The 13,600-nt window shown below is 45.0% G+C and overlaps 1 protein-coding gene across 6 annotated transcripts in view; it reads right to left on the bottom strand.

The window, feature by feature from the left end:
* Positions 1 to 13,060, bottom strand: part of LOC134018498 (cyclin-dependent kinase 17-like) — a 35,263-nt gene extending 22,203 nt beyond the window's left edge. For 3 of the 6 annotated variants that reach the window (XR_009929945.1, XM_062458462.1, XM_062458463.1), the window contains exons 1-3: positions 12,747 to 13,060; positions 7,567 to 7,725; positions 5,406 to 5,567 (exon numbers count right to left, since the gene is read on the bottom strand). Coding sequence is in view for 5 of the 6 variants with exons in the window: in XM_062458462.1 (XP_062314446.1) it covers positions 5,406 to 5,567; positions 7,567 to 7,696 (292 nt within the window). In the remaining variant the exon portion in view is untranslated. Of the gene's footprint in view, positions 1 to 252; positions 723 to 5,405; positions 5,568 to 7,566; positions 7,726 to 12,746 lie in introns of those variants that run through there. The other 3 variants (XM_062458465.1, XM_062458467.1, XM_062458464.1) reach the window with 2 other exon arrangements.
* Positions 13,061 to 13,600: the final 540 nt, after the last annotated feature.

The raw sequence follows: 13,600 nt of genomic DNA, 5'->3' as shown, positions 1-13,600 counted from the left end.
CCTTGCCCAAGGACACAACGTCATTTTGCACAGCCGGGAATCGAACCAGCAACCTTCGGATTACTAGCCCAATTCCCTAACCGCTCAGCCACCTGACTCAAATGTGAAATGTCACATAATGTAAGTAGTATTTCCGATAAAACATATTAAAGTATGTAGTATTTCATACATACTGGGATTTAAGTAGTATGTCAAAGGGCATGTGAACCAGTGAGCATCAATATTGGGGGGGAGGGGAGGGGGGTAACTCACCGATGTGGCTGCCAGGTGGGTAGCAGGTGTCACGCCTGTGGAGCATGCGGAAGGGCGAGAGCCTCTGAGGGGCTTTCCTCTCCCCGATCCTCCCCCTGTCCCCACGCCTCAAGTCCCCTACACTGTCACCCATCTCCAGAACACCAGCCTGGGGGCTCCCTGAAGTGTCCATTTCTTTCAGAAAACACCTGTGTCGAGGTTTCTCAAAAGCACATTCGAAACCTACGGGAAAAACTCGGACCCGACCAGCGCTCACTGCCTGTTGGGATGTAGGTCGTCCTCAAACTGTCTCACTACCTCCAGAGCAGCGCAGTCCACAGAGAGGAGACACCACACCTTGCTCTCTCACACACACACACTCCAACCGGGGAGAACTCTTCAACTACTCCAGTCTATCTCATATTACCTTTAGACACACCCTCCATCTCTTCCTCTCTCTCTCTCTCTCTCTCTCTCTCTCTCTCTCTCTCTCTCTCTCTCTCTCTGCGGTTGCTTACAGAAGGTCAAACGCAGCACGGGTAGGCACGCTGTTAAAGAAGCAGACCCAGACACACTCACAAATGGATCATGTCAAAAAGCCATCTGAAAAGCAACAGTACAATGTTTTTTGGTTTGTTGGGCTCCCTATTCTCTATCTAGCTCCCGCTGTTGTTTCCCCTTGTTTCAGTGGCGTTCCCTTTAACAATCAAATCAGCATGCTCGGACTGCTCCGCTCCTCCTGGTCTCTAGGCTCCTCCCAGCCCGGTCCAGCATCACGGTCTACACTGTTCTCTGGCTCAGGCTCCCTCCATCACTCCCATTCCATACTTTTCTCTCTTTCTTTCCATCTTGATCTCCCTCGCGTGTCTCTCTCTCTAATGATCACCTGCTTCTCAGTCCCATACCCATATCTTGGCCATGTTCTCAGATATAGAAATTGACTTAATATTACATTTTACATTACATTTAGTCATTTAGCAGACGCTCTTATCCAGAGCGACTTACAGTAAGTACAGGGACATTCCCCCGAGGCAAGTAGGGTGAAGTGCCTTGCCCAAGGACACAACGTCAGTTGGCATGACCGGGAATCGAACTGGCAAACCTTCGGATTACTAGCCCGATTCCCTCACCGCTCAGCCACCTGACTACCAGTATTAAGTAATACATTGAATGTACATTGCTGTACATTTCTAACAATTACTGTTCGCAATGAGATGTTGAGAAAGTCGGCTCAATAGCTACTTGCCTTAATGTTTGTAGTGATGATATTTCAGAAGTATGTTCTGTAGCTGCCATCGATTCGTAGAGCAATAGTGAGAGCACTTGCCAACATAGTCAACATAGCATCCTTGGAAAGCAATTTTCCTTAAACTTGGGTTTAATGTTTTCTTAGCCAGCTGGTCTCATATCAGTTAATCTGTGAGAGTGCCAGAGTTATAAAGGCTGTGCCAAAATTCAGATGAGCCACATATTGGCTAGCAGACTTCCCAGAATGCTGAGGTATTTGCGTGAACAACTGCCGACAAGGAGAAGGCCTTGAGGATCAACAAAACATCTATGAAGCTCGTCTTTTCATAGCATGCAGAGGTGCCACACTGATTGTCTCCACTCGAGACTGTTCCTGTCAAAATCTGGAACCGAGTGTCAAGTACATTTGAAGACATGTGAGGACAGCTATGTTAGTGTGACTCTGTGGGCGGATCATTTTAACACACCTTCAGGGATCCCCAAGCACAAACACAATCCTCAGATTGAATTGCACATTCTCTACCAGAGTCAGGTGTGGGTGGCTCTTGGAACTCTTTCCTTGTATTCCCTTCAGATCAGATTTTGTGGAACTAATAGTCAACACATTTAGAGATAAATAAATAGTCCTGTGTCTTCTGCTACTGTGGTGGGTTCCAGCTAGTCACTCTTTAATGCACACTATTGTCCACCTGGTGATGTAGTTGCTAATTTAAGAATTCTTTTGTTCATTGTTCAGAGAAAGGCAACAGCAGTGCACTGATTTGATGATGGAAAAAAAAGCACTTTTCATTTGAAATAGATTTAAAAGAACTCAATCCGTAATAGATAAAAAGTGCCAAACTAAAATTGGTTGTATAGGAGTCTCAAACATAGCTTCTTAAATGTTTCATGGCAACATTGGTCATTTTAAACACGTTCAAGCCTATTACTTAACCCTTAATAGCTCCCAATTTTTCCTGGTGAAAAATAAAGTGCCAGGCCACATTAAACAACAGAAAGTCTTTTGCACATAGTCTTTTGCACATAGAGAACACTCCCATGCCAATACAGCATAATGATGGGGCTAAGTGCACGCATACTGAACACATGCTGACGCACACAGACTGCAGCATCCTTGATCTTAAAGCTGTTTAAACACCTCTGGATGTATGTGGAGTCAAGGACAAAGGCACTCCTTCCATCACCTTCCTCCCTTCATCCATCTCTCTCCACCTCCATTTTCATCCCTCCCTCCCTCTCTCCCATGCCGCTTCTGCCTCGTCCTTCTCTTCAAAATCTCACCAATGACTGGCTCTCATTTCCATTGTTTTTTTCCCTGTATGTTTATTTATCCCTTTGAATAACATAATGGCAGGCACATTTTTTTCGGAAGTGTTTCGAAAATGCTAAAAACGAGTGGAGGATTCCGTAAGGCCTTGGCAGCATGCATGCACACAGGCTGGAGGAAAGGGAGCGTCGAGGCTCTAGTAATTACCTCTAAACCTTTTATCTGTGTCTGAGGAAGCTTATTATTCAATTACTGAGAGACCAGAGGCCCTACAGTATCTCCCTCGTTTTATTTATATTTGTTTTTTTTCTCATATATTTCTGCAATTCCATCCTCCTTTTCCTGTCTAACCCTTCCCAGTTTATCCTGGCCTGGCCGGACCAGTTAGGCCCAGTCCTGCTAATGACACCAAACCTAAAAGTCGAATTATGAGAGAAATTCATAAGCATTCCGTTATTCTTATTAAATAAGATCAAAGAGAGAAACATGGGAGGGGGTGGGGCAGGGAAGTGGAGACAGAGAGGGTGGAGGGAAGAGGAGGGGACGGTTGGGATAAAGGAGAGGAATGTGTGGGGGGGGGGGGGGAGGGGAGATAGTAATAGGAGAGAAATTATAAGTACAATATAGGAATGTAGGGCATTCACAGTTTTGGCCAGTCGGCCGCTTTTCCTTGTCTGCGTGATGGACTTCTAATCCCCAGTAAGGGAGGGTGAAGGGGAATGGAGAGATAATGTGGAAGCAAAAGACGGGCCAGACTGACAGCTGTGTTGCTATTAGTGTCGCCACAGTAGGTGAGTGAGACGGGCGAGAGGCTATGAGAGTGACAGATGAATCACATGAGTCTAAAAGCCCTGTCGCTCCAACCAGTAACCTTAATCAGCATTCATCCACGCACATCAACTGTTCTTTAGCGCCCCCCCCCCCCCCCCAAACAGATGTACTCAGAGAGATGAAAAGTGTGTTTCGTTTGAATCAGGAAGGGTCGGCGGGCGAGAGGAGACAGAGGCAGGGAGAGACAGAGAGAAAGGAAGAGCAGCGTGAAAGGGCATCAAGAGTGGGAAGAGAGGGAGACCGGGATAGGGAAAGAGAAGGAACGGAACGGGGGAGAGGGAGGAGAAGGGAGGGGGTGGGTGGGCGCAACGGAGAGAGGAGGGTAATCTCTTTAGTGCGGTAGAGGAGCAATTGCATCATCATGCTGCTCCATTAAAGGGGGACGTGGCTAGACTGCTGAGTGGGACGCAATGAGTCAGCGAGACCACCAGTGGGGGCACACACACCTCCTGGTTCTGAGAGCAACATCAGACACCCACCCATCTCAACACTATCTCTTTAGTTCGAAAGTGAACCTACGTCAAGTCTGCCGGACAACTTGAGAATCCTCTGGAGCAGTGACGGAAGCAGTAGTGCAGTTAAGCAGCGCCGCCAGTACAAAGAGCGTGATCTCATTCTTCATTCTCTGTATTTCTCTCGAGCTCTCCCTTTTCTCTCGCTCTATTTTCCTTAAATCTCTCCCTTGCCTTCCATCCCTCACTCTCTCTCTCTCTCTCTCTCTCTCTCTCTCTCTCTCTCTCTCTCTCTCTCTCTCCCGCTCTCTCTCATTCTCCCCAGTGAACCTCCTTAGCTGGGCCGAGTCTGGTGGCCGACATTTCTCCAGTCTTATAGGCGTATGGAGACCGAGTACAGTGAGCCAAGTGGTTGTGGAGCAGGTCTTTCTGTAATACCCTGGGCCCAGGTGTCAGGAGAGTCCATTAAGATGGTGACATTTCCTAAGATGGAAAGCACCCACTCACCCTTCCCCTTTCCGTTCTTCAGACATCCGACGTGGCAGCCCTTTCTCATTTCCGCCTACCCGTTTTTTGCCCTCCCCTGCACCCCGACTCACGCTGCGCCCCCCCCCCCCCCCCGCTTCTCTCTCTCCTACTTCAACCCCACTCCCACAGAGAGAAATGAGCTTCCTGGGATTCCTTGGCCCCTAACCAGGGGCGGACAGGGCGTGTGTGTGTGTGTGTGAGGGTTTAAAGACATTCAAATACATGTTCTACGTAAAAAATATATATAATTGTGAATGCTAAAGAATATCCAGGCAACGCACACCAATGCTGTCCCTCTGTCAAGTCCAAACTTTAACTGGTGTGTGCTTAAGTGTGTGTGTGTGTGTGTGTGTGTGAGAGGGTGTGTGTGTGTGTGTGTGTGTTCCACCACCAGGGGGCGGCTTCTGTCCTGACGGCTCAGCCGTAGCTCACATGCACAAAGACATGAAAGCTCTATGCTCTTAATTAAGAGAGGATGACGCTGACTCCAGACATAAGACGGGTGTCTGCACCACACAGGCCTCAGATGAGAAAAAGGATTGAAAGCACTGAGTCCGGAGGCAGACATAGCACCGTGTCAGATACGCAACAAAGGAAGAACAGAGGAACAACATCGACACAAGTCAGATGGTTGCTACCCCCCCAAAAAAAGCAGTGGTTAAAAGAGGGTCAAGAGGATGGGGTGCAAACCTTTGGAAAGTTGTACTGCAGTGCATAGTTGTCCTCGGCATCTCTACGCATACATGTGCCGTGTGGGCGTACAGACGCTGGTTACAGGTGAGGGAATATGTGTGTGTGCTCATCGGCATGTGATTTGTGTGATTGTGTTTGTGTGTGTGTGTGTGTACCGAGAGATCCGGTCCTGTGCAGGGTGAGGTAGGGCCTGTCTCTGTCCAGCCCTCCAGCTTCTCTACGCAGGGCAGTTCGGCCCAGGTGGCCGGCGTACTGACGCAGGAAGGAGGGAGCGCTGTGAGAGGCGGGGGGATGTACAGCACACACCACCATAGGTTCTGAGAGAGATGGAGGGGAGAGCGAGAGAGAGAGGGGAAAGGAGGAGGGGGAGGAGCACCGGGATGGGAGAAGAGGACAGAGGAAAGGAGGAGGAGAAGAGACACGGGGAAGGACAAAAGAAGGAGGAAGGAGAGGGTCACAGAGAGACCAGAAAGAGAGGTAATAACAGTGTGTCTAACAGCAGATAAAGAACTGGGTAGAGATAGCAGTAATAACTCTGAACGAGAGACGGTCAATGTTTGCTATGACTATTAGGTAGACTGGCTATGTACACTGGCAGACATGACCATAAAGGCTACAATGGAGGAGATAGGAGAATAGGAGGAGAGGAGGAGATGATCTGTACAGTAGGAGAGGTGATGTGTTGGTAGCTGGTGACAGCAGCTGGATCAAAGTCCAGAGATCAAGACAGAGAAGCACATGAACATAGACAGAGTGATGGTCAGACAGACACATCTAGACAGACAGTCAGAAACAGAGAGAAAGAGATGCGGATTCAATTCAAAAAGGGGAATTCCAGTTGTAGCATGCTAGGTGGTAGACACTAGACTAAGAAATACAGGAATGGAGCAACCTTTGATTGACAATGTCGATGATGATCTTTGATGTACAACGGAAAGGTGCATGATAGGTGTATGATGGGAGTGATAGTATCATGGAAGCATGAGGGTTCTGTGAAATGCCTGAGGGTTGAGGAAATGAGTGACACAATGCAGTGAGTAAATAGCCCCTCATCAGCTTAACCGTTCTCTGTAGTTATCAGCTAAATGAGGCTGTTTGACAACTTGTTACAGTGTTTTGCTGGAAGTGGTGGCAGCAGGCACATTTCTTATCTTGTGCCGCCAAAATCTGTGAGTGTCTGTGTCTACTGTAGCCTTTCCAGGGATCGTCCTTCTATTGTGTGTGTGTAGTCCTCCTCTATGTCCCCTAATCCCCCCTATTGTTGTCGCATATTATCTCAAAACACAGCTGGCCCTAATCATTCCCCGACTCTCAACATGGGACGCAATACTAAACATGGAGGTCATGGCAAAAACTGACTCTGAAAGTGTGGATGACAAGCTCCTCTACGTTCAGCTAGCTTTCCAATTAGCGCCTTTGGAAACATGTGGACCTTTTTCAACAACTTCACCGCTAAAGCTTCGGCGACAGAAATGTCAGACATGTGAAGGCAGAGAGATGGGTGGCGGGACAAGATTGAGATGTACTGGGAATGTAGAGCAGTTGGAAGTTTCCTGTTTCTCCTCACGTCCCCTTTTTGCCCTCCCTTTTCTCTTTTCTCTCTGGATTTGAACTCCTGCAACTCCAGCGTTTGCAACAGTAGAGGATGTTATAAACTGCAGTAGAAGAAAGATGTGAAGGAGTGAAATGGGAAAATCAGGGTGGGGATGGCGAGGATAACATCAACAAGCGATGACCATGGGAATGGGATTGGAATTGTAACTATATGGGAATGATTCATGATATTGTCACTAGAAAGAGAATACATCAAGGAAAATGAGAAAATGCATTCTCCTTCAACTGTCGTCATGCAGTGTACCCACAATACTGTTTGTGCCAATTTTATACAATGTGTTTAATGAATCCTTTTGAGCTAATTTAATGAAAATGGCCGCAGTTTTTTTTTTTTTTTTTTTTACATTTTGGTCAGTTTGGATATCCACCCAGCCTGCTTGAAAATGACAGGGTCTGTCATAACATGTTCTCACACACATCGTTACTCTAACACAGCTCTCAGTCAAATCAAATGCTACTGAAGGCTAGAACATGAGGGTCTGACGCAAGGGTTAGAGAACAGCTTGCATGGTAGAGGGAGCTCCTCTTGCTGTTCTGACCTGCGTCATGAGGAGATTCAAACACACACACACAGATGGTTCACACCTCACCCCACATCTAGTCCCCCTCCACCTGGGTATACTGTGTGTGTGAGGCCTGACATAACAGGTCCATGGGCCCGTCACGACTCTCCTCTCTAAAACAGTTGTGTTTGTTTCTCACCATTGTCTCTGGAGGCAGATGGCTCATCCAGGGTCATCTGCTCGGCCAGTTCAGAAAGCGAATCGTCAACAGGCCGCGCGCTGCGTAGAGACATGGACAACCTCCGCTTGATGATCTTCATCCTGTCCATCTCGCCAACGCAGGCTGGGGCCCAGGGGCCTGGAATCACACAGACATCCTCACTTTAACGACCACGATCGTTACTCCTCATTATCAACCACAACCGTGTCATCATCAACACAATGGATGCATGACAAATGCTGAAAACGCATTGCAGCAAAAGATTGGCCAAACCTAAACATTCTGTATCTAAGTATCCTCACATGCTGTGCTCCCTGCCAAGAGCAAACATACCATTAAGGGGTAAATGTGTCAGGAAAATTGCTAGAACTGTTATAGTAAATGTATCTAGAACAAAAGCATTTTATAAAAACGACACAGCACAGCTGATGTTTGTGATAAAGATCAGTGAGTGTCCCATGTTTAAACACAAATTAACTCCAGTTATTCATGTGTGTTGACGGAGCAATATCGTATTCAACAGAAAGATTCAAGATATGACTTCTGCCATGCATTTAAACAGCACTATTGTTTAAATCTGGTCTGCAGTACACACACACACCAAATCAACCTTTTGTTCATGATGGCAGGGGGACACTGCACTAATTCTGTGTTTTTGTGTGCGTGCAGTCATATAGGCAAGAGTACATTAACGGTCTAAACAGCGTAGGAGCGGATGCATTGTTTTAGTCAGAAATAATAATAATAAAAATATATAAAATAAGTAGTAGTAATAGAAAATAAACCTTTTTTTTATCCACACAAAGTTGAATGTTCACCCAATTTACTGTCCTATATCTTCGAGCAATTCACTCAAAGTAATTTACTTTCAGGCCAAAATAAGTCAAGAGCCATTTGTAAATTGTACTCCTGTGTGCTAGCATGTAAGAGCTTATTTATTGTTGTGTTTGTGTCGTTGTTCTGTTCCTCCGGGTTTCTTCCTCTACTGCAGGCCTGAAGGGAGAGGCAGCTACGCCAAAATATTTCTGCCTCTGTTCCAGTTACGGCTCCTCATTTGTGCCCCTAGGCCACAGGAGCGCCCGCACACACACACACACACACACACACACAGACACAGTTCCCCTCTCTTTGTGTCCGACCTTAGAATCCTCAACAAAAGCCATTCATCCCTTGGAGTCTTTCAGCTAAATTCAAAACGTAGTGACTCAGTACTCCAACACATCTCAGAATAGAGGATGGGCTTAATCTAAGAAGAATTACTAATAATCATAAATTAAGAGCTTTCCTCAAGACTTCTCTAACAGGGAGCTCTGATCTGTTTTATATTGCGGGATAGTGCGGGGGGGGGGGGGGGGGGGGGTTGAGGGACTTCACTTTAGACCAGTCTCTGGATTTGATCCCCACCCCCCTCATTAGCATGTTCTCCCAGTTCATATAATGAAATGCCAAGGTTGCTGAGTTCATTTCATTCACCGCTCACTTTCTGTCTGTGGGAAAGAATGATTAGTAAATGTTATTCGATGAAGAAACAGAGATTCTTAATTTATTCATTCTTAGGTTCAAGCATTCTTAAAAGAAGAGAAAATGCTTCACACATGCACATCTGAAGGATTTCAGTCTGAGGCTTATCTGTTAAACTAGCATGAGCAGACAGACCATGCAAATCTTCTGAGGTGGGGGTAAAAACCCTTGGAAGACTGAGCATGGTACAAGCATGCTAAAACAGATTTGTGTCAACAGCAATGCAAATATCTTATACTGTACTATAATTATAAGTGTACACAAATAAGAACCGTATTATACACTATAACTTATTGAACAACTTTTAAAAGAGTAAAACATGCTCTATATCAATTTGAATTCAGTTTGATAGACATGGACTGTGTCAGGCTGGAATGGTTCTCAGGTCTAAAATCATCTTCATCAGATGCACTTGGTATCTGAAAGTATTTGGCAAAGGTATGTCAGTGAACATGAGTAATGAGATGTCTACCAAGCATGTACAGACTGACCACATGCCAAACAGTGTCTCAACAACAGTGTGTTACTGACACACTGCAACGAAAACACAGGCCAATGCCCAACAAATCATAAAACAGACACTAGTCATCCACACTATTACCGTTTCAGTCCTTTTTTAATGACTTGAAGATTACCTGGGAAATCAAGTCAACAATGGGATGAACAGTTCAGCTGCATATAACCTCTAGGCAGTCATGGGCAGAGCCCTCCTGCTCTGCGATCTGTTTCATCACCAGCGCTACCGTGGTGATGAGCCAGACACTCCTGCCAAGGAAGGACAGGAAGACCACCTGATTTTATTATTATTATTCAGCACGCTACACAACCATTTTTGGGTTGCTCGGTTACAGACATGGCCGGGAACTGCGGTCTTCACAAGGCGGCGGAGAAGCAGGAGGGGGGGGAGCTCCGAATTTAAAATCTGCAGCCCTTCTCCGCCTCCTCCGATGCCTCCTCTCTCTCTCTCTCTTTTGCTCGACTGTCTGTTGCTTAGATTGGCACGGACAGTTAGAGACATGCTGTTCCTGTCAAGGTGCTTGGCTTTCTCATGCCCGCCGTCCTCTACCAGGTCTAGCCCGTTATTACATTTACATTTAGCAGACGCTCTTATCCAGAGCGACTTACAGTAAGTACAGGGACATTCCCCCCGAGGCAAGTAGGGTGAAGTGCCTTGCCCAAGGACACAACGTCATTTTACACGGCCGGGAATCGAACTGGCAACCTTCAGATTACGAGTCCGACTCCCTAACCGCTCAGCTTTCAGATAAAGGGCAGGAATCTCTGTCTGTCTGTCTGTGGCTCGATAATCTTGAGAACAGACCAACGTATAAATGACGTTGAAAATCGTTTTACATATGACGCAAAGACGTTCAGTTTTGCATGTGAAGGTGTTTGGATGAGCTGTCTTTTAGACTGGGTGGTTGTTTTGAATGATGGTTTCATAAACAAAGAGTTCAAATGTACTTTTTGTGACTTGAGAAAGAGATGGTCGTATATTTCTGTAGGACTACTGTGTGCAATGATTTGTTTCAAAATAAGGATCCGTATAAGCCTACCATGCTCAGTGAAGTATAGTGGTTTCAATCATGGTGGAAGTCTTTGTGTAAATAATGCCTGGTATCAATTACTATCACAAAAGTTTTGTTTTCTATCAGTAAGACATTTCACTTTAAAGAATACCCCACTTATTGTGGGGTATTCTGTTTGACTCATCTATTGTTTTCCAAAAGAAAGTTCTGATGCTTGTAACCACACCTGCTAAAGGTCAGGAACTGTTTGAACCAAAACACTCATCCAAAAGCATTCAGACTCTAGAAACCAGCTACACACACGCATATGAACACACACAACATCACTATACAGACACACAGTGGCAGAATGGAATGGGCACTCAGTGCCATGTTGTTCAGTGCAGCAGCCTAAGGATGCATGAGTAATGAACAAAGTCTGCCCAACTACAAAATCCCTTCCCTATGCCTTCCTGTCCCCACATCACACACACTCATTCCCTGTATCTATTACCGTCAGCTCTTCGTAATCCAGAAGAAAAGAAATGATGGAGAAAGACAGAAAGAGAGAGAAAAATGTAAAATAGTTGCATGCGTTGGAATTTGACAGTAAGAAGCATGTTGAAAACATTTAACTGCGGCATTGTACATTCATTGAGTCTTATCATTGATGACAGCAGATCCCGGTAAATGGGGTAATTTAATTTAATAAGGCCTGCTTAGGGACACCCTTTTAGCCATATAGGCTAACCAGAACTGGTTTTGTTGGGCCACATTAAAGATGAGCCAACAAACAGTTTGACAAAGAACCCCAATATATTGTGTGTGTGGGTGTGATAAATGTAATCACACACGTGATTTAGTTTACTACAGTGTTAATATAGCCTATATTTTTCATATAATAAACAGTGTCATTAACTATATATTCCTATCAGCGCAAATCGCGACAAAACATAAGGTCAGAGCTACGTCTAACACAGGTGACATGCAGGCATATTCGCTGCCGCGTCTCTGTGCAATTTAACCCACGGTTTTGAAATCTAGGCTAGCCTACGTGATTTCTCTTCACCCATGGTGCATGACATGAGCCAGCACTTCTCATGAGAAATGCGCATTCGAGGCAGGAAACTATGGTTAGAACCTCACATGCACGATTATGGGTTTGTGCTCGATGGTCTTGTCGACTGGTCAGGCAACGTGTTTCATTAGTGGTCGCTTCCTGTGCATATTATTTTACACGGGACATCCCATATCGAAAGTCTTCATCAATAATGTAGGGTAGCCTAATGCTTAACGACACTTTCTAATGCTGTAAAAACATCTGTAGATACGTGTCTTAATGTCCGGGTAACAGGATTTGAGGCTAAGCCTATTTGTTAACATGCAATTGGTTTAGACGAGGCTATATACCTTCTTTCTCATTGACAACACTGGTCTGCGTCTGTCCCGTTTGCGGACACCCGGTCTAGATCATCACAGATATACATTTATGAAAAATAAGTGTAGCCTTCAACAAATACCTCTTTAAACACTCTATTAGGCCTACATTTTCGCTAAATGGTGAAGATATTGCGGAAATAATGCAAAAACATTCCAGCATCTCCGGCCTTTCCCCTCTGTCCCTCCCTCTCTCCCCGTGTTTTCCTGTGGCTATACATCCGGGAGGGGAGAGTCTAGCAGGGCAAAGTAAAGTTATGGTGCCGAGATTTTAAATGTTGAAAAGAATACTAATGTATATTGTAGCGTCTTTCCATGATGTAAATTGATACAAACCCAAATTATAGGAGTTGCGCTACGTAGGCTATAATACATCGTGGCCCGTACAGTACAGGTTAGTGGGGTAGGCAGGTATAGCAACTGAGATCGAAACTTAATTAGCCCATGATCGAAGTAGGTGATAGTAGGCTATTACAATAGGAAGTCGAGAAACATCAATCGTTTTCTTATGTCGAATTTCTCTGTGGATAATTCAGAATGCCAGTTACACCTGCAATGACATGTTCGAACAGTAGCCTAATAAAAAGCATGAATCCCCGACAATGGCATTCTGTGAAACAGAAGGCTGTCACATTACAAGTCGACTATTTCTACACACATAAACTATAACCGCTTTATAGAAGTGGAACTGACCTGGTAAATTATTCGGATGCAAATGACAATATTATGAATTAAATCCTTTAGATTCCGTTAATCCGGCACGATTATCCACTGCGACAAGTTAAATACCGTTGTGGTGGATATCAACTAGCCCACAGTTTCGTATGAAATAGGCCTAAGTATTACCACCAAGAGCTATTTATCCAGGGTAAGTTGGCGGGCGTCTTCTCAGTTTGATCTCTATAAACGCGCAATGCTAGGCTACATTTTTGTTCTACATTTAAATAGTTAACAACACACGGTCCCGTTCGGTGATCTGATCTCGGATCGCTCTGGGATCCCAAGAGAAAGCGATAGCGTGATCCCGGAAAACACCGCAAGGGGCGTGTGTGTGTAGGTGACTGTGGTGGGGGGTCATTAATTAAAGGGATTTTCATCCAAATATAGCCTGCCAAACATCTTCAAAAGCCTTCTAAATAATTAATGGCTAGAAATACCATCCATAAATTAATTCATTAATTCCTAGTGGAAACGTATTGGTAGCCTACCATGTTTTGTTGATGTTTTTATGTTATAGGCCATCCAAATATAGGTAGCCTATAGGCCTACATCAATTCTGCTCTAATTGAAATAAGCAACAAAAAAAACTACTGTTGCTGGCCATTGATTTAGGTTAGGCTACTGTGTCTCCATGTGAGCATCTAAGTAGCCTGTGATTTCATAGCCTACCGCATAGCCTACATGACGATCTTTTGGCGCACCTGTTAATTTCGATATAGGCCTATACTGTATGTCAGTTTCGACATTGTATAGACTATAATGTCGAAACAGACATAAATCGCATATGAAATATGTCACCTGGACGAATGAGAAAAATAACGCAATAA

Source organism: Osmerus eperlanus, chromosome 4 (genome assembly GCF_963692335.1).
Source record: "Osmerus eperlanus chromosome 4, fOsmEpe2.1, whole genome shotgun sequence".
In the NCBI taxonomy this organism is placed as follows: domain Eukaryota; kingdom Metazoa; phylum Chordata; class Actinopteri; order Osmeriformes; family Osmeridae; genus Osmerus; species Osmerus eperlanus.
This window is presented reverse-complemented; position numbering and strand designations above follow the sequence as displayed.